General features: G+C 41.2%; 1 protein-coding gene across 5 annotated transcripts in view; it reads right to left on the bottom strand.

Annotated features, from left to right (window-relative positions):
- Positions 1 to 21,949, bottom strand: part of CTNNA1 (catenin alpha 1) — a 187,718-nt gene that overhangs the window by 116,922 nt on the left and 48,847 nt on the right. For all 5 annotated transcript variants that reach the window (XR_014838850.1, XR_014838852.1, XR_014838851.1 and 2 more), the window contains exons 4-5: positions 7,480 to 7,646; positions 6,839 to 6,958 (exon numbers count right to left, since the gene is read on the bottom strand). Coding sequence is in view for 1 of the 5 variants with exons in the window: in XM_003123988.7 (XP_003124036.3) it covers positions 6,839 to 6,958; positions 7,480 to 7,646 (287 nt within the window). In the remaining 4 variants the exon portion in view is untranslated. The remainder of the gene's footprint in view (positions 1 to 6,838; positions 6,959 to 7,479; positions 7,647 to 21,949) is intronic.

The raw sequence follows: 21,949 nt of genomic DNA, 5'->3' as shown, positions 1-21,949 counted from the left end.
AACAGTCAAAAAAAAAAAAAAAGACAAAAGACAAAAAAAATAAATAAATAAATAAAAGCAAAGAAAAAAAAGATACAAAAAAAAAAAAAAAAAGAAAAACCAGAGGTATATTTAAACAGAGTAAAATTGATTACGAGAATTTCTTTTTCTATTAAGTTATAAAAGTTCACTAAGAGAGTTCTATTAAATTTGGGATGGGATTACACAGGTGTACACACACAGACCAGGTAAGGATGCGGCAGGCTGTTCTCCCAAATACACAACTTCTCCCCCACCCCTCCCTGACCCACAAAGACCACTTAGGACCCAGGCTGCTAAGGCATAAAGCTGAGGCTCACGTGTTCCATGACCTTAATCCAAAAGATCTGTATTTTAATATTCTATATGCATCTAGTCTTACGTGAGCTGTCCTTTTTCGATTTCTTCTACCTTGTAATTATAGGATGTGAGGTTCCAAGCATCTGCCTGGTAAAGTGGGGGAGTATGCTGAGTGACAAACAAGTGATACCTCCATTAAGCAAGCTGGGAAGGGGGGCGCTTCCGATATCGCACTGTTACTGCAATTACTCGGAGAGAATCAAGACTTTAGTAGGTGTGGCCCGTCACCACACAAGAGAAGTATCAGTGATAACCGTAACTGACCACCCAACTCTTCCAACTCTATTTGACACGTGATCCTAGAATTTCAATGTTAATCTCACCAACTGAACCCTAGCATACCAATTTAAATGTTTTAAGATTGAGAATCACATGTGCAAACAGTAAGCGAAAACTGACTTACAAAGGCCAAAGTCAATTACTCAATTTAAAGTCTGACTTAGCCATTTAATGGCTCATCTTTCTAAATGAGTTCCTAATTAAGCACTGGAGACACTTAACCAGCTTCCTTTTCCTGAAACTTCACCTCACTCTATGCTTTAGGTTTTCATCTTTATTCAAACCTTGTACAATATGACAGCTTACTTTTCCTCCTAGAATTCTTTTCTCATTTGGAATCTGAATTTGCAAGTAATTGCTCACAGCATTCCAAATGCCCTGTAGCACAGTACATTAGGCTAAATATTCAGAAACAGGACCCTGTGGATTTTCAGAATCAGTGATCATTTTAAGACTCAAGCTATGACCGGGTTGAGACTCACCATTATGCTTAAACAGCTGCTGCACATGTTCTGTGCGGCATTTTCTAAATGTCCTACCCTCGCCAACACCCCAGGGACTTTGAAGTTTTCTAAGGAGGCATTTTGCCTTTAAGCACTTAATCATGTCCTCTGTTTTGCAAAATGCTTTGCAGTTAGCTTTGGCCTCCTTCCTAAGTATCTATAACCTAGATCAGTCCAGCCTCTTTTTTTTTTTTTTTGTCTTTGTTGTTGTTGTTGTTGCTGTTTCTTGGGCCGCTCCCGCTGCATATGGAGGTTCCCAGGCTAGGGGTTGAATCGGAGCTGTAGCCACCAGCCTACACCAGAGCCACAGCAACGCGGGATCCGAGCCGCGTCTGCAACCTACACCACAGCTCACGGCAACACGGGATCGTCAACCCACCGAGCAAGGGCAGGGACCGAACCCGCAAACTCATGGTTCCTAGTCAGATTCGTTAACCACTGTGCCACAACAGGAACTCCCCAGCCTCTTATAAATAGTTAGCAACACCTCAAGTTACAATAGGTGCCAGAATGCAACACCTGACTTTCCTAAAACTATTGCCTGGCCTGGTGCGATAAACTATCTTTCCAAAGACGACATCAGGTTCAAAACTCAAAAACAGGACCCCAGGGATTTAAAGAATTGAGGATCACCTCAAGACACAAGCTGTGACAAAGGGGTAGGGCTCATCATTACGCCTAAGCAGCTGGTGCATGTGTTCTGTGAGGCATTTTCTAAATGTCTTGCCCTCCCCACAATGTAGCTTTGATAGATTTCTTTTTACAAGTACAGGGGATGTATTTTAATCTATGATGAAAATGACAGCTAAATATCATTTGTCCTAACTGCTAAAGTGTTCTATATTCTCTCTTTAGAATTATTTTTGCCATAGCACAAAGAAATTAGATTTTGTTAAGACACGAAAATAGACACTATCACAGGGCAGCACTATTTACTGTAATAAGAATAATGATTATAAGAATTCTTTTTAAGATAGATAGTAACCCAGATTAGTGAAAAAAAAAAGTAAGCTATTACATAATGCAATAGATTACTTAGGAAATCAGAATCCCTTGATCTACTGTATTAGCACTCAGGACTCCCCAACTTGACCAATCCAGTTACGTTTCATATATACAAACAGAAAACACAAAGTGGAAGTGACAGTTTTCAAAGTAATCTGAACCAACCATCACATGCAGTGACCAAGAAGCAGAAGCTAAGTTCTAAGCAATCCACAATACTTTCTAACTGAGACCTGGAAATTCAAGTGGAAGTTTCCCCTCACCACCCTCTTAACAACATAAACTTGCAGCCATACTTTTGATCAGATGTCTTCTCTTAGAGTCAAAGGACCCTACTTAAAGAAATGGTCCTGGTCAAACCCAGCCAGTCCAGATGATTTACACATAGAACGCGGGCGGTAGTATCAATTGCCAATTTGATTGTTCAGGTTTTTAGAAAAATCATCATGACAGAAAGTCAGAGTTCGCAGACGAGGTACGAAACACTATGTTTTTACCAAACCTATCTCAACTAGTTATGTACCTGAGTGCATGGAGTGTAAATATCCAAGCAGCCCATCTTTAGCATGCGGGTGGGGGCAGAGCAGACAGTGCAAGGCAGAAGCAGTCCTCCCTACAGGAAGCAGGGTCAAGGCCAGCAGATCCTGACCTCTGCTGTCCATTTGCACCCTCACAGTCAAAGAAGAGCCTGCAGCCTAATGAAAAGTCAAAACTTCTCGTCAGCAAGTAATATTCTAGCCCAAGAACATAACCGATTAGGGCCAGAGAATCCATTCCAGGATGGACCTGCAGTGCAGCCAAATGGCTTATTCTCTCATTAGTTAAACAAATACTTACTGAACACTACTAGGCAATGTTCTAGGCATTATACTAACAATTTAAACAAAATCCCTGCCCTTGGAGCCAGGCAGCCTGGGTTCAAAACCTGGCTCCACCACTTACTAGATTAACACCCAGGCCAAATTACTTAACTTCTCTGTTCCAGTTCCTTCATTTATAAAAATTAGTATCTCATCAATTATAGGATCTACCTTACGCTATTTTTCATGAAGATCAAACAAATGTGTATTTATAAAGGGCTTATAACAGTGTTTAGTGTAAGTAAACACTTTTTTAAGGTTATTCATTATTATTTTCACCAATATCCTCACCACCACATCCTGTGCCAGACAAACCTCAAGGACAAACAGGTAAATTTCAGAGCACCTACAGACTTCTAAAGTTCAGCATTTCCTCATTGGGTGGCTGCTGCTTAAATGATACAAGAGAAATGAAGGCAAGCAGTTCACACATAATATCCCAGTAGTGCTCTTGAGGAAATACCTTTTCTGGACTAGGACTGCCTGAAAAGATAAAAGGCTGGATAAGGAGGTAAATTATTACCTACCACACCTGGGGAAAGAAGACAAGGTCAAAGGGGAGTGAAAACAGTCCAGGGTACTAAATACCCAGCAAGAGAGGAATTCTGCCAGAAAACACAAAGTGTGGAAAGCTGTGATCGGTAACTGAAGACCGCCAGTGGGCAGTATCCAAAAGGGAGAATGACGTTTCCACCAGGCTGGTACTTCAGGATGAAATGAGTAGCACTTTAATTCCCAAGAAAAGCGCTAGTTTATGTAAATATATACCAAGGCCCAGGACCTATAAAGGTCATTTTATGATCAGGAGGCACACAGCAGCCTAGAGCCAACCTACGCAACAAATTCTACTATAGGAGGCTAAGGCTAAAGGTTAAAGAATTAGGCCCGAGGAAACCTATAAATGATCGTGACATACTACAGCCCAAGACAAACTTTAAAATGGGAACATGGAGAAGGTGCTAGCAGCAAACAGACAGTAAAATCAAATGGAGTAATTCAAAGATGGTTCAGGGACTATGCTATAAAAGCTATGGGCAAAGTACAGGAATGCCATGAGCTGTTAGGGCACTTAGGCCCGAAAAGACACAAGGAGGCAGCAGTTAGCAGAGCCCAGGGACAAGGTGTAGGGAGGAAACCACCCAAGAGAGGCTATGACTTCCAGCCACCTAGGACAACCACCAGGAAGGGAGCCAGGGAAATGAACCCCTAGCCTCCTTCTGTCTCCGCTGATCTCCTACGGGTGCTCACCCTGCCCAACCTAACCAGAAGCCAGAAGGCAAAGAGGCCTGTGGCTGCAGTCTCGACAGGTCACGTTCCTGGGGCAGAGAGCAGGGTGGCCAAGGGCAGAAAACAGATACAGAGGAGCCAAGAGAAGACCAGCTTCATGTCAACTAAGAACTTCAAGATTCTTATGACGTCTTATTTTGAAAGTATTTGAAATTCACTTAAAAAAAAAAATCTAGGATTCTGATTCAGGAAACTCTTCGTGGATTCATTGTACACAGAATTAAAACCCAGGCAGCATTACTTTCCAGTCAGCTTCCCAGTAGTATATAAAATTCTGCATTATGATTGTATTTTATGTCAAGAACATCATCAATTTACTTATTCTACTATTTCACAAGGATATGCACTAGTATCGGTCTAAATGTTCTCACTCCTCTTAAATAACAGTGTCTTCATAAATCAAGGTTAGACTAGATTTTATGACAGTAAGACTATTCACCAAGCTTTACTTTTTAAATAAAACTAACATTTATTTCACATATTCAAATGAGAATTTGTATCAAGAATGTTAAGAAAAATAAGTTGTGAACATAATTTGGCCAGCTTGCTATTGTATTTATAGAATTACCATATTATCATACAGCAAGTTCTTAGAATCAACTGGCTCCAGCAAAATGAAAAACAAACAAACAGGAGTTCCCGTCATAGCTCAGCGGTTAACAAACCTGACTAGGACCCAAGAGCATGCGGGTTCGATCCGTGGCCTCAATCAGTGGGTTATGGATCCGGCGTTGCCATGAACTGTGGGGTAGGTCCCAGACGAGGCTCGGATCCCACATTGCTGTGGCTGTGGCACAGGCTGACAGCTACAGTTCCAATCGGACCCCTGGCCTGGGAACCTCCATGTGCCGTGGGCGCGGCCCTAAACGACAAAAAGACCAAACAAACAAACAAACCACCAAACTACTTGTGATTTATTTGATGGAGACATAAGCCAACACAAGGACAAATGATAAAAGCACAATGAGCTTTCACTAACTAAATTACTTAGCAATCAATACAACAAATCTAGCTCTATTATCACGTTTAGCAGTGAGTGCTGGAAATATAAAACCAGGATACCACATGCGCAGATTCAGTCTGACCACATTTTATAGCTTTAAATATGAGCAATAACTACTATTCACCAAGTGCCCACTGCTGAGGGCCTACTGAGTGTCTGGCACGACATTAACTACTTCACACACATGGTCCGATTTAATCCTCTCAACCCTATTGGGATATTATTTTACATTTCTGTAACTATAACCAAATGAAAGCTGAAAGCTGAGGCCGTCATATATTGGACGCTTAGAGTTCTGACCCTCCGTCTCTCGCTGCCTGCAAGAGCTCTTGTTGGGGGTGGCTGTTCTCACGAAGGTCGCTGCTGTCACAGACCAGGAGGCAGATCTTCACTCCTCTGAGTCAGACACAGTTAACTGTCTTCCTCTCACCAATGACTGTAAGGACTGGGCGTGTTACACAAGGCAAATTCAGGGCAAATGTGTGAGAGGCTTCTGGATCGTTTGCTTATAAAGATCGTTTGCTTATAAAACCTTCTTTTTCTTCTCAGTGGACACACTGATGTGTGCAAATGTCGTGCCTAGAGCTTCTACAGCCACCCAATGCCAGGCACGCTGAAGACAGCAGTGCTGGAAAATGTCAAGAAACTGAATCCATGCAGGTACTGCAAAACCTTTAAATTTAACAACCTCAAAGTCACGTAACCTAAATTGGGGCTTCTACTTAGTGAGAAAATAAATCCCTCAGTGTTGGAGCTAGGTATTTCTATAAACCGCAACATAAAATATCCTCACACAGTACTGGATGACAATAATAAGAACCCATCTTTTCAGAACTTTTTAAAAATAAGAACAGCCCAAGCCTGATCAGGACTATGGAAGTGGTAAGAGCTGGATGGTAGCACATGCACCCCCCTACAGAACAGCGGAGCCAACAGGAAGGGCACAGGGAAGACTTCAATACCCCAAGAGCGAAACACCAAGGGCCAAGCAAAAGCTGGAAGAAGAAGATCACTGATCCACACGCCACATCACCCAAATTCTTAACATTATGGGAACTACCAGCAATGAACAGTAAGAAATACTTCAAAAGTGACAAAATTTGGAGGGGGCAGTACTTTCTGCTATACAAGTAATTCCAGTATGTTTTAACTGGTTTAAGGTTTTTAAAAATCTGAATTAAATTCCACTACCAATTCAAGTCCATTCTGGAACACACATACAAATGCCTGTCACTTTCCAGACACTATCACCAACAGCTAAGCTACCGAAAGTAAAATCTTCACAGCAATTAGAAGCGTAACATGAATACAACTTACCTTTATGAATACAATACTTAAATTTTTTATTCTATCTTATTAATATAATACTTAACAATACAATGCAATGACATCATAAATGTTTCAATGGAACTATATAAGCAGAGGGAGATATTGGTACCTTTTGAAAACTTAGATAAAATGGATTTTTCCCACTAAATAATAATATAAACAACTTAAAAATATCTCCCAAATCATGACTGTACCTGCTGCCTTTTGGCTGCCATAATATTCAGCTTATCCACTTCGGGTTTCAGGGCTTTATACTGTATTCCCAGGTCTTGTTCAGTGCCAGCGTTTCTCAGTTTCAAGATACCATCTTCTACCTATAAAACACAGCCCCACCAAAAAAATTCTCAACAAGTCTGTACACAGAGAAGATCTGGAATTTTTTATTCCTTTTAACAGCCGCTCAGCAATCCAAACTTCCTCTTGAGTTTACACGGCCCTCAAACATTTGAGCAGCTAATGTTTGAGCTTTACTAGGGAAAGATGGCATTATTTTGACTTCAATCTAAAAGAATCCAATTTAACTTATCTTGATTTCTCAACTCTGGAACCCTATTGGTGCAAGGAAATGTTTAATCGCTATTGCAAAAAGAAAGAAGTCAAAAACAATACTTTTGCTGCAAATTCTTCATTAGAACAAAGATAACGAGAGGCTCACATCAGAGCCAGTATGATGTTTACTTGGCATAGAGGAGTAAGGGGAAACTAAAAACATTCCTGGTCCACCTGGGTAAACTATGTTCAAAACCAAACCAAATCCTAAGGAATGCTAAACTAAGTATGGCCAGAAGCAGCCTCGCTAGGATAGAACAAATTACAGACACCAGCCTGTACTTACGACTTTCAGCTGAACAAGTAATTTGTAGACATCTGCCATGTCAGCCAAAATAAGCAGCCGAGTAACAGCAGAGAGCAAAGCTCGAGCTGCCCGAACCATGTTGCCACGCTTCACGGAAGAGCAGGGATCATCTGCAAACTCCCCAGCAGCACTCTTCATCAAATCACCTGTTTTACAGAAGGAAAAACAAACTCAGGACGAATGAACCAAACACCTGTCTACTTTTTAAAAAATAAAAATAATTCAAACTTCATATAGTGCATATACAGAATCTAGTTTAAGGATTTTTTTGGTTGTTTTTTCTTTAGTTTGTTTTCTTTTTTCTTTTGTGTGGCATATGGAAGTTCCCAGGCTAGGGGCGGAATTGGAGCTGCAGCCGATGGCCTACGCCACAGCCACAGCCACAGCCACCTGGAATCTGAGCCCGTCTGCGACCTACACCACAGCTCTCAGAAATGTCAGATCCTTAACCCACTGAGAGAGGGCAGGGATCACACCCGCAACCTCATGGACACCAGGTTTGCTTCCACTGAGCCACAACAGAAACTCCTTTGAGTTTGTTTTCTTTCTTTCTATCTATCACTAAGAAAAACACCCTCATACACCTCTGGTGAAAGCAAAACATCTGAAAAGTGATTTAGCACTACATATCAAGAGGCTTAAAAATACTTCTTTCCATTGATCTAATAATACTCTTTCCAAGAAGGACCAGTGTATGTATCCTCAAGAAAGAAAAAAATCCAAGATTGGAATGGGAGAAAAAAATAGATCTAATGCAATCTAGACTCACATCCGCAGAATGACAGAGAAACACGATGCAGGACTAGCACACCAGCCCAACCCTCTACTTCGTGCAGCTCAGAGACTCACTCACATGTGCAAAGACAAGAGTCCAGTCACTGACCCATTCATCTTCCTCACAGGAAAACACTGACAACAGCTCAAATGCTCAACTAAGAATCTAATTAAGTAAATTATAGGACAGCCTACAATTGACTATTAAGCAAATATTAACATATACATAAAAAAAGTTCAGAGTTCCTGTCTTGGCTCACCAGAAATGAATCTGACTGGTAATCTATGACAACTCAGGTTTGATCCCTGGCCTCGCTCAGTGGGTTAAGGATCTGGCACTGCCATGACCTGCAGTGTAGGTCGCAAATGCAGCTTGGATCTGGCGTGGCTTCGGCTGTGGCGTAGAGCAGTGGCTACAGCTCCGATTTGGCCCCTAGCCTGGGAATCTCCATATGCCATGGGTGTGGCCCTAAAACGACGACAACAACAAAAAAAGTTAAAGCTTATAATTAAAATCTTAAGCAGAAAAAAGACAAAATGATAAATGTACATAATCTCTATTTAAAAAAAATAGGAAAGACTGGAGTCAAAAGACAAATAATAGTTATATTAGGTTATAATCTGACTCTTTACATTATTCTGTATTTATAAAAACTTTTGTTTCTGCACTGATTTTTTTTAAAATAACTTTCCCTTTTTTTGTTTTTGTTTTTTGTTTTGTTTTGTTTTGTTTTGTTTTTCAGGGCTGCACCTACAGCATATGGAAGTTCTCAGGCTAGGGGTTGAATCAAAGCTGCAGCTGCCAGCCTATGCCACAGCCACAGCAATGCCAGATTGAGCCACGTCTGCAACCCATACCACAGGTCATGGCAACACCAGATCCTTAACCCACTGAGCAAGGCCGGGGATCGAACCTGCAAGCTCATGGATTCTAGTTGGGTTCGTAACCCACTGAGCCACAATGAGAACTCCCTGTAAAAAAACATTTTCTATAACAAACAGGTATTACAGCCATAATTTTTTAAATTTTACTATAGTTATTAGGAATATCCAGCTTAAACAATCCTGACTTTGAAAATGCTAAGGAAGTTACTTACGACATTTTCTAGAAACTTATAAAATAACTTACACTTTTTTCTTGCATGTTTCTAATAAGAATCATTTAGGTACCTATCATTTCTCTTTTCCTATAGCTGGAAGCAAGTGGAGGGCCAGAGCTGTGTCTGTTCTGCAGTTACACTGACAATGCCTCCATGGTGACTCTCTCAGGATTCCTGGAAAAGCAATTACTCCCTCCCTTGGCTGAACATGTCCACTTCAGATTAAAGCCTGAAGGCTACTCACTCTCTCATCTCGTCCACAAATTTAAAGAAGTACACGCGCAGGAAGACCTAGCTACTTCTGAAGAAAATTACTGAATTTCTGCTAGCTATCAAATTTAGTTGCAGAATATGAGTTTAGGGGGAAAGAGTTAAATGGAGTTAAATGTCCTCGGCTTCATACATTAATTACATGAAAAAGTACTGTACATAGTACTAAGAGTAAAGCCAAGCTCTGCCTAACTGCCAGGTCAGAGATAACTCACAAGGAAGAACCTCAAAGTTTCCCTGGATCGAAGTTACAGACATATGGCCATTAAATGGCTACATAACAAAAATATTATCTTATGGTACTTAAAACAACAGAGCTCGTTCATTCGTTTATTCAACAGATACTGGAGCACCCACTACACACCAAAGGCTGTATTAGATGCCAGTGATAAACTAGCACTGGAGAAACAGCCTGTGTCCTTAAGGAACTCTATGGAGGGGAAGACAGACAAGGAAACACTTAAAGCTGATTAAGACTAAGCACCTGTACTCAAAGGGCCCATACATTAGGGACTGTTATAATGCAATCAGAGCCCTGTGGACAAGGTGCTATGGGAAGATATTAGGAAAAGCTATTTACTCATGGAAGAAGTTGTCTCTAAAGCCTTGCAGAAAAAGATATTTGCCTTAATATTAAGCAAGAAATATTAAACAAGAGATATTGGCCCTATACAATAAAGAGAACTCTATTTATTGAGAGGTTATTACACACTAAAACAAATCCAGGAGTTCCCATCGTGGCTCAGTGGTTAATGAATACGACTAGGAACCATGAGGTTGCGGGCTCAATCCCTGGCCTCGCTCAGTGGATTACTGTGACCTGTGGTGTAGGTCACAGACACGGCATTACTGTGACCTGTGGTGTAGGTCGCAGACACGGATCGGATCCCGCGTTGCTGTGGCTATGGTGTAGGCCGGTGGCTACAGCTCTAATCCAACCCCTAGCCTGGGAACCTCCATATGCCGCCAGAGTGGCCTTAGAAAAGGCAAAAAGACAAAACAAAAAAACAAAAACAAAACAAATAAATCCACAGCTGAGCAAGACTTAATTTCCTTTCAGTTTATAAACCAGAAATGAAGAAAGTGATCATACAGAAATTATGTGGTGCTTTTTTTTTTTGGTCTTTTTAGGGCCACACCTGTGGCATATGGCGGTTCCCAGGCTAGGGTTAAATCAGAGCTATAGCCACTGGCTTACACCACAGCCACAGCAATGCCAGATCCAAGTCGCGTCTGCAACCTACACCACAGCTGGATCCTTAGCCCACTGAGCAAGGCCAGGGATCGAATCTGTGTCCTCATGGATGCTGGTCAGATGTGTTTCCGCTGAGCCACGAAGGGAACTCCTAGGTGGCATTTTTAACATACAAGCATTAAACAAGGCACAAAGTACTACCATGAGGTCAAAGGAGAAAGCGCTAGTGACCAATCTGGGGTAGAAGTGAAATGCTATCAACAGTTCTCTGCAATGCGCTCTATTCTTGAAGGATAGGAAGGATGTGGGCCAGGAGCGTTAAGGGAGTTATTAGCACCTCAAGCAAAAGGAAGAGCAACAGAATATCTAACATTTATTAAATGCTCACTCCACGGCACTACACATAGTTTATTTAATCCTACCACCCCCCTACAAAGTAGGTGGTATTAGCTCAGACAAGATAACTATCTTAATCAAGTCACCTAACAGTAAATGATAGAGCCAGGATTTGTAATGCTAATGCTTATGGTCCTAGAACAACTTAACGAACTGTTTATACTGGAAAATGGCCTATCTGAAGGCTGACTTCTCCAGTCTAACTTGGAAGTAAGGGCTATATATAGAAGCATCAGACGACGGAGATGGAAAGGCCATAGACAGAGTACAAAGGAAAATCTGAACCAAAGAGAGAAATGGAAGTCACAGAGAACACAGGATTAACCTATGAAAAGTATATATAATAGACTGAGTCACTCTGCTATAGAGCAGAAATTGGAACACTGTAAATAAACTACAGTTTATTAAAAAAAAAAAAAAAAAACACTTAGGAAAAAAAAGTACATATAATATACCTGACCAGCGCTATGAGTCAGAAAACGAGAGTAAGAGCCCAAGAAAGAATAACAGTTTAATTTATAAAGGCAGGGGTCAAATGATATTATAACCTTTAATTATTAAGAGTGAGAAGAGGGAGTTCCCTGGTGGTCTAGTGGTTAGGACTCAGCACTTTCAACACTGCAGCCTGGTTTCCATGCCTGGCCTGGGAAGTGAGATTCCCACATCCCTGCTGCATGTGTTGGTCAAAGAGAGAGAAGAAAGCATTCGAGGCTACAAGGGTTCAAGGTGCAGCTGTCCTGAGATGGAGAAGAGGGCCAGAGTAACTTATGTGTGCACATGAATTGGGGAAGATTTAAAAAAAAAAACTGGAGGAGTTCCTATCATGGCTCAGTGGTTAACGAATCTGCCTAGAAACCATGAGATTGCGGGTTCGATCCCTGGCCTTGCTCAGTGGGTTAACGATCCGGCGTTGCCGTGAGCTGTGGTGTAGGCCGCAGACACAGCTTGGATCCCGAGTTGCTGTGGCTCTGGCGTAGGCTGGTGGCTACAGCTCTGATTCGACCCCTAGCCTGGGAACCTCCATATGCCGTGGGAGTGGCCCAAAAAATGGCAAAAAGACCAAAAAAAACAAAAAACAAAAAACAAAAAACAAACAAACAAAAAAAAACTGGAGCCCTAGAGTCTGTGGACTTAGGAGCAAGGGAAGACTCTGTGACAAGAGAAAGACAGAGAACCAAGATGACGAACTATCAAAAAAAAGGGAGATAAGCATTTAAAGAGGAAAATGACCAACAAAATCAAATGCAAACAGAAAGATCACTGAAATAGAACTTACAAACCAGAAATACAATGAATTAATTTTCAACAAGGCTGCCAAGTCTAACTAATAGGAGGAAAATAGTTTTTTCAAGAAATAGTGCTGGGACAACTAAACATTCATATGTGAAATAATGAAGTTGGACCCCCTACCTCATACCATATACTTTCAAAATAGATCAAATGAGGAGTTCCCGTCATGGCGCAGTGGTTAAGAAATCTGACTAGGAACCATGAGGCTGCAGGTTCAATCCCTGGCCCCACTCAGTAGGTTAAGGATCCGGTGTTGCCGTGAACTGTGGTGTAGGTCGCAGACGAGGCTCAGATCTGGCGTTGCTGTGGCTCTGGTGTAGGCTGGCGGCTACTGCTCCAATTAGACCCCTAGCCTGGGAACCTCCATATGCCGAAAGAGCAGCCAAAGAAAAGACCAAAAAAATAAATGAATAAATAAATCAAATGAAATATAAGAGCTACAACTATAAAATATTTAGAAGAAAATACTGACCTCTGATTAGGCAATGGTTTCTTAGCTATGACACTCAAAGTACAAACAACAGAAGAGAAAAGATATACATTGGACATCTGCAAAATCTAAAATTTTTGAAAACCATTTATTTGATAAGGATCGAGTATCCACAATATATAAACAACTCTTAAAATTAACAATAAAAAGACAAACGATCCAATTTAAAATAGGCAAGGGAATTTATACCACATCTCTCCAAAGAAGATATACAAATGGCTAATAAGCATGTGAAAGTAGCCAACCTCATTTTCTGTAGGAGCAATGCCTATCAAAATCACGAGCTATTTCATATCTACTAGCATGGCTATAATAAAAAAGATCAATAGTAACAAATGTTGGTGAGGATATGGGTAAACCAGAACTCTCATACCACACTGGTGAGAATATAAAATGACACAGCCACTTTGGAAAACAGTTATAGCAGTTCCTCAAAAGGTTAAATGTAATTACCATTCACAGTTTTTGTTAAAAGGTTAAAGGCTCAGTTAACTGATTATAAATGTACAGAGAAATACAAGAAAAATAGTATAATATTTATTTAATACATAACTTAAAGCATTTTGAACACTGAGAACGAAAATGTTTTATTTCCCTGTAAGAAAACTACTCAAAAGCAGTTTTTGAACAATGACTCCCTTTTACAACATAATACAGAGCGAGCATCTTTTCTATCCTTTCACAAATTACCCTTTTCCTAAGTTTGAATCCGTTTCCAACAGTTTATCCTTTGCACCTTTTTTTTTTTTTTGCTTTTTAGGGCCACAGCCACAGCATATGGAGGTTCCCAGGCTAGGGGTCGAATCAGAGCTACAGCTGCCAACTTACAGCCACAGCCACAGCAACGTGGGATGAGAACTGTGTCTGCGAGCTACACCACAGCTCACAGCAATGCTGGATCCTTTCGTGCCATTTCCGCTGCGGCACAACAGGAACCTGTGTGACAGGAATCTGTGGTATAGGTCACAGATGTGGCTCGGATCCCAGGTTGCTGTGGTTGTCGTGTAGGCCGGCAGCTACAACTCTGATTAGACTCCTAGCCTGGTTACTTCCACACGCCATGAGTGCAGCCCTTAAAAAAAAACAAAAACAAAAAACATAGCAGGGGTTCCCATTGTGGCTCACTGGAAACAAAACTGACTAGCATCCACGAAGATTCAGGTTTGCTCCCGGGCCTTGCTAAGTGAGTCGGGGATCCGGCATTGCTATGAGCTGTGGTACAAGGTCACAGACGCTGCTCAGACCCCATCTGTGCTATGGCTGTGGCGTAGGCCAGCAGCTGTAGCTCCACTTTGACCCTTAGCCTGAACTTCCACATGCTGTGGGTGCAGCCCTAAAAACCAAAAAAAATTTTAAAAATAGAGTTCCCATCGTGGCTCGGCAATAACAAATCCTACTATCCATGAGGACATGCGTTTGATCCCTGGCCTAGCTTGGTGGATTAACGATCCCATGTTGCCATGAGCTGTGGTGTAAATTGCAGATGTTGCTCAGATCTGGCATGGCTGTGGGTGTGGTGTAGGCCAGCAGCTACAGCTATGATTTGACCCCTACCCTGGGAATAGCCATATGGCACGGGTGCAGCACTAAAAAGAAAAAAAAAAAAAAAAAACTATCCGGTCTACTAAGAAAAAAAAAAGAAAGAAAAAGGTCTTTGAATGATTTTAAAATGCAAAATTATCCTTAATTCATGACTGTGATACATAAAACTCAGGTTTTCCTAGAAAGGAATAACTTAAAGCACTCCTAAAAAGACTATATGAAAAATTTCTTTTCTCTAAGGTATAAAAAAATCCCATGGTTACTAGCATCACTGCAAAAAGGAGAAAGTGAAATCAGTATACATTTTGAAATAGAAAAGCTTTGTGAGGAGTTCCCGTCGTAGTGCAGCAGAAACGAATCCGACTAGGAACCATGAGGTTGTGGGTTCGATCCCTGGCCTCACTCAGTGGGTTAAGGATCCAGCGTTGCTGCGGCAAGCTGTGGTGTAGGTCACAGATGTGGCTCAGAGCCCATGTTGCTATGGCTGTGGTGTAAGCCGGCGGCTACAGCTGCGATTGCACCCCTAGCCTGGGAACCTCCATATGCCATGGGTGTGGCCCTAAAAAAAAAAAAGAAAAGAAAATCTTTGTGGAAAATTAGCTATCTTGAGAATTAAGAAGCTTATCCAAAATACGGGAAAGCCAGGTTCTCCTGTGGCATTATCACTACAGCAGCTTGGTTCACGGCTGTGGCCTGGGTTCGATCCCTGGCCTAGGAACTTGCACATATCATGGGTGTGGAAAAAATAAATATATATATGGGAAAGCCAAGTGGTAAAATAAGGGACCCATCTGTAGCCCTAATCTCATTGTTATTACTTTTTGTTTAGTTGCTACAAAAGTTCAACTATTATACAGACCTTAAGTAGACATTTCTTAAAAAAGAAAATACTCGGGAGTTCCCGTCGTGGCGCAGTGGTTAACGAATCAGACTAGGAACCATGAGGTTGCGGGTTCGGTCCCTGCCCTTGCTCAGTGGGTTAACGATCCGGTGTTGCCGTGAGCTGTGGTGTAGGTTGCAGACGCGGCTCGGATCCCGCGTTGCTGTGGCTCTGGTGTAGGCCGGCAGCTACAGCTGCGATTCGACCCCTAGCCTTGGGAACCTCCATATGCCTCGTGAGAACGGCCCAAGAAATGGCAAAAACCAAAAAAAAAAAAAAAAAAGAGAGAAAAGAAAATATTCTTAAATGAAACATTTTATAAGAGCATATTGTTATCAACTGCCAGATTCAAAAGAAAAAGATACTTTAAGATACCACCTAAATATGCTTTTGAGGACCAGCAAACACAGCCTTATGTCCAAATGGCAGAAGCTTCCAGAAGAGTTAAAAGACATTTATCACCTTAAACGTGCTCAAATTATTTCTTCATTTCATAATCAGTTTCATGGCCATCTGTGGGATTCTGGATTCTCCCTCTCCCACCACCTTCCTTGGTGACCTTCCTCAAGTCACTTTGCTCTGTTCATCTCAAAATGATCTTAACTGTCTAAAATTTTTCATTCTCTCCAATATCTTTTATTACTCTTGTTAACAACAGCAGGCTTCAGTTTTTAAAATAAAAAACTGTCCTTTTACCATACTCCTTTTAAATTTTTGAAATGTAAATAAAACTCTGGTCATAACACTATTAAAGAGAATCATCTTTAACTTTCTGGTTCAAAATAACCTCCTTAAATCATACCCCTCTTAGAGGATATTATTCAGCCATTAAAAATTGTGCTAATCGGAGTTCCCGTCGTGGCGCAGTGGTTAACAAATCCGACTAGGAACCACGAGGTTGCGGGTTCGGTCCCTGCCCTTGCTCAGTGGGTTAGAGATCCGGCGTTGCCGTGAGCTGTGGTGTAGGTTGCAGGCGCGGCTCGGATCCCGCGTTGCTGTGGCTCTGGTGTAGGCCGGTGGCCACAGCTCCGATTCAACCCCTAGCCTGGGAACCTCCATATGCCACGGGAGCGGCCCAAGAAATAGCAACAACAACAACAAAAAAGACAAAAAGACAAAAAAAAAAAAAAAATTGTGCTAATGGAGTCTCCATCGTGGCTCAGTGGTTAACTAATCCGACTAGGAACCATTAGATTGCGGGTTCGACCCCTGTCCTCACTCAGTGGGTTGAGGATCCCGCGGTGCCGTGAGCTATAGTGTAGGTAGAAGACATGCTCGGATCCTGTGTTGCTGTGGCTCTGGCGTAGGCCAGCAGCTGTAGCTCTGATTCGACGTGACTCAGATTCCGAGTTGCTGTGGATGTGGTGTAGGCCAGCAGCTGTTGCTCCAAATTGACCTCAAGCCTGGGAACTTCCATATGCCACACCAGCAGCCCTAAATTTAAAAAAAAAAAAAAAAAAAAAAAAAAGCCCTGAATTTGAATACCTAAAACTTACCCATCACAGGATTTTGAATTCTTTTTTTCTAATGGCCATACCCACAGCACATGGAAGTTCCCAGGCTACGGATTGAATCAGAGCTGTAGCTGTCAGCCTACACCACAGCCACAGCAATGTGCGATCTGAGCCAAGTCTGCAACCCACACCACAGCTCATGGCAACGGCAGATCCCTAACCCACTGAGCAAGGCCAGGGATCGAACCCATGTCACCATAGATATCAGTTGGGTTCATTAACCACTGAGCCATGACAACAATTCCTCTCTTAAATATATCTGATTGAGGGATCTCATCAAAAAGTGATATAAGGATTCTTATTTCTTTATCATTCCATTAACTTTCTATTTACAAAAATAACAAACTGACAGGACCACGTCTTCAAAAAATTATTTGCCAACTTCAAGGTAATCAAGAATTAATGTGCATTTCCCAACCTGTTCCAATCCCTTCCCTCCACCTCCCAAAACCTTAAAATTCATTTTCCATGATCTGGTAATAAACAAGACATCTTCCACACTTGTCAATGAGACAAGCTGGCAATATATTTGCAAAGAATAACAGATTTTATAATATAGTTCTTATGGGAAGGAACCAAATGGCGGAATATATCTGGCATAAATCGCAAGTCCTGTGACAGCAGATGAACCTGAATAAACCATTTAATCCGCTCCACCCTTCCATTCATCAGTGGAGGATATGGGGCAAAAACCACAGACTCCTAGATGATGCCTCCATAATTATAAAGAACTGACAATGATTCATGCAATTCCTGACAGAGGCTTTAAGAAAATTTTCCTGGGATGCCATTTTTAATACACAAAACTGTTTATCGTTTGAAAATCAATCCAGCTTAAAAAAAAAAAAAAACATTTAATATGTTATTTAAACACTATGCAAGCCCATCGGAATCAGCTCCGAGAGCACCTAGAAAAACTCTCAAACTAAACTCTTCCCCTGTGGGTAAGAAAAGGAGCTTTGCAATGTCTACTTTTTCTGGTAGACAGAATGGATTTTTTTTTAATTAAAATAGAGTACCACACATATTCATGTTCTCATTTTCCTTACTAATTCAAGTGTGCCCTGCTGCTATTCAAAAGCACTCCAAAGAGAGGCACTTACTTCCTGATTACACATTCAAATAAATGCGTAACATGCATTTCAACTTGGAATCACTTTCTTAAGAAATTAACTAGTAGAAACCACAGTTCTACATCATGGTTGAAGTCACGCCAAAGTCAAAAATTCAATACTAAAATAACTTCCTCTGTACCTTACACCATATAAATATATTAAGGAGGTAATATTTCCCACCATAACTTAATATTACCCACTGTTAACTTAGTATCCTGGTTAACGTTACTATTTTTGTGAGTTTAACAAGACAGACTTAAAAAAAAAAAGAGGAGCAATTTCAAAATGACAGGGAACATGAGAATTTAATAAATTCATTCTCTTTCCCTCACTTCCAAGTCTCTGCAAAGTAGCATATGCTCACACATGGGGAGTGATCCAGGAGCAGAGAGCATCCTTGACACATCCCAAGTCAAAGAAAATACAGCATCCGTCCTACAGACTCACAGTTTAAGTCGGACTGACAATTTTAAGACATAAAACACCTGGATGACAACCAATTAACAATTTTAAAATTTTTTTATTTTGCTTTTCCTGCTTAAGTTAAATGAAGAGCAAGAGAAAATTGATTAAATAGCGAGAGTGGAGGAATAGGGGGCCTATTTTAAATTAATCACAGTCCTCAGGAACACACCAAGGGTAGGAATTGGAGTGGGAGCATTTCTAACAACAGATACAGCCATCACAGGATCACATGAAAAGAGACAGCCACAAAAATAACAGGTGGAAACAGCATGAAAAAAAATCTACCAAGACAGCAGGGGGAAAAGCAGGATAACCAATGAGAAGTCAGAAGTTAAAGCAACCATATGAGAAAAATCAGCTGATTTAGGTTTAATGAAGAAAGTGATTATACTAATCTTTTTCAAAATGTTAAATGATTCTCTGCTATTGCTCTTCCATAACATCATCAAGACTTTTTGAGGAGTTCCTGTCATGTCTCAGCAGTTACTAAACCCAACTAGGGTCCATGAGGATGCAGGTTCAATCCCTGTACTCGTTCAGTGGGTTAAGGATCCGGTGTTGTTGTGAGCTGTGGTGAAGGTCGCAGACACGGCTCAGATCCAGAGTTGCTGTGGCTGTGGCGTAGGTCAGCAGCTACAACTCCAATTAGACCCCCAGCCTCGGAACCTCCATATGCCGCAGGTGCAACCCTAAAAAGCAAAAAAAAAAAGAAAAAAGAAAAGAAAATAAAAAAGACTTTTTGAAACCCATACTCAGTATTTCAGGATAAGAATACTTGTCATTTTTCTCCGGTGAAAAATTAAAGATCCCATATATAAGATCAAGCTCATGATTCGAGCTTGAACAAAACCACACTAACAAAACCAGACAAATTAAAATGCAGTCTCTCTCACACACCCACACAAAGCTCCTCAAAGCTATGTTTCAAGTCTTCACATCATGAACTTATTAGCTAATGCAGACTCCACTGTCTCCTGTCCACCTCTCAAATCCTACTCAAAACAGTCACTGACAGCTGCTTTGTTCGATCACATCTGCCTTTTAACATCTATCTTGCAGGCTGCCTGTATCAGATGTGGGAACATCAGTCTGAAACTGTCAACATCTGCACTGGACAGGAGACCAATTTTCACCTCCTTCAATCTGACTGCCAGGGAGAAAATTATGCCTCAAGAACCTGACAGCTTGTGCTCAATATTCTTTGGTCAGAATAAAATACATCATTATTTTCCTTAAAACTGCCTTGCCAAGGAGTTCCCGGCGTGGCGCAGCGGAAACGAATCCGACTAGGAACCATGAGGTTTCAGGTTCAATCCCTGGCCTCGCTCAGTGGGTTAGGGATCCGGCATGGCCACGAGCTGTGGTGTAAGTCGCAGACGCGGCTCGGATCTGGCGTTGCAGTGGCTCTGGCGTAGGCCGGCAGCAACAGCTCCAATTTGAGCCCTAGCCTGGGAACCTCATGTGCCTCGTGGTTGTGTCCTTGGAAAAGACAAAAAAAAAAAAAAAAAAAAAAAAAGCACAACAAAAGCCTCGCCAAGATTCACACTGAAATACACACACACCTCTCCATTTGTTTTATTTTCTACCTATATACAAATCAAACTGTTGACAAGTGAGAAGGCATCTATGTTCTTAATCTCACTACACAATTACTAAGATAAATAAAAGAATTCTCTTAATTAATATCAATTCAAAACACTCACTGCCTATCCCTTCTTCAAGAAGGCTAGTCCAAGTGTATTTATTTTATTTTATGAAAGATGGTCCTGGGGTTTTTCTATTCTCTTCTATTCTAGGCCGTGTCCGCAAGCATGTAGAAGTTCTCAGGCGAGGGCTCAAACCCGCTCCATGGCTGTGAACAGAGCCACAGCAGTGACAACGGGATCCTTAACCTGCTGAGCAGTGAGCAGAGAACACCAGTGCCTACCCTATCTTCACGACAATGTTTCTAAAAGACCATCAGTTTTATCTGACTAGGTAATTCTGTACTTTAAAGATTTAAAAGAGCTGAGGCGAGGAAGTTCCCTTGTGGAGCAGTGGCTTAAGGATCCAAGTTGTCAGTGCTGTGGCATGGGTTCAAGCCCTGGCCCCCGGGAACTTCTGTATGTCACATGCATGGCCCAAAAAAAAAAAGCTGAGAAGACATCTGTACAAGTCTATTAAAGAATCTGCTCACCGATCAAGATCACACAGATGCTGGCAAACAATAGTATAAACTCTACTGTTTTCAAAGACCAATAAATACAGTTTTCTTACTCTAAAAGTGATGACACTTTCTACAGAAAAAGATGGTTCTTTGAGGATTAGTACTGAACAACTCTGACTGCTCTCAGTAACCTCAAGTCCTATTTCTACTCAGTGACAACAGGCTTGTGCTATAATCAAAGTTTACCTGAAATGGAATAGTGACCCCAAAGCCAGAACTTGAAAAGAAAAGCCTCCAAAGAAATCTTAAGATACTGCCTAACACAAATAGACAGGAAAAGTGAGAAATTACAAGCCAAAAGTTAAAGTTTTTGCTTTCTATCTAAGACAAGGATATTAAGTAAAAGAATTTATTCTATTTTCACCTTCTATCCACTTGGGGAGAAGGGGGATGTATGTGTTACTATTACACGTTTTGATCCATGGTGACAAGAGGCAGCAGTGAATTATCCAGAAGTTTTCATGCTGTCCACCACGTGAATAACAGCACAGACATGAAAGGTGACAGAGTATGGTCAGCGCTATGGCAGTCAAGGAACAAAAATCAAACCAGATGGTCTGGGAGGCAGTAAAAGTCATTGGCTTTTCCTGCAATCTTTGCTCTATTCAACAGAACTCAAGCACCTTTTCCAGGAGTGCCATCAGTCTTACGCCACCGTTAAAGTCATTACAGACACATGCAATCAGGTCTTGATTCTCAACGCCAAGTTAATGCTGCTTCTGCAATATCACTAGATTAGCGATCAGAAATCTAAAAGATTAGCCTCTCTGGTCCAATAAGCAAAGTCTCAATTTTTGAAAACCTGGTAGAATTCCAATCAATAAGAAAAAAAAGAGTTTCAACAAATCAACAAAGGAGCATGAATGTTTACAGATAGCCTAGGGGCTCTGCCAAGCACCATCATGTTTCAGACACACTCCTACACAAACATGAAGAAATGGTCAACATCAATTACCTCCAAACAAAGCACATTTTTAACACATACACAAACATGAAGATAGCAAAACATTTTAATGGACTTTCCAGGTTTTCAACTATCAAGGATAATCTGCTTCCATTAAACATCATTTTATTACACCACTGTTCCTTTGGCAAACACTCTCCCTTCCTTGTGTTCTGAGGTGAACATATGATCCACACTGGCTAATCAATCTCCTCTGCTAACAGAAACTGGTTCAGTGCAGAACCATCAGTCCCCTCTATGACTAAGAT

The sequence above is a fragment of the Sus scrofa genome, chromosome 2 (genome assembly GCF_054392235.1).
Source record: "Sus scrofa isolate SSC_HxYL_T2T_F1_AM1 chromosome 2, Sscrofa_HxYL_maternal_Yorkshire_Landrace_v2.0, whole genome shotgun sequence".
NCBI classification, from domain to species: domain Eukaryota; kingdom Metazoa; phylum Chordata; class Mammalia; order Artiodactyla; family Suidae; genus Sus; species Sus scrofa.
This window is presented reverse-complemented; position numbering and strand designations above follow the sequence as displayed.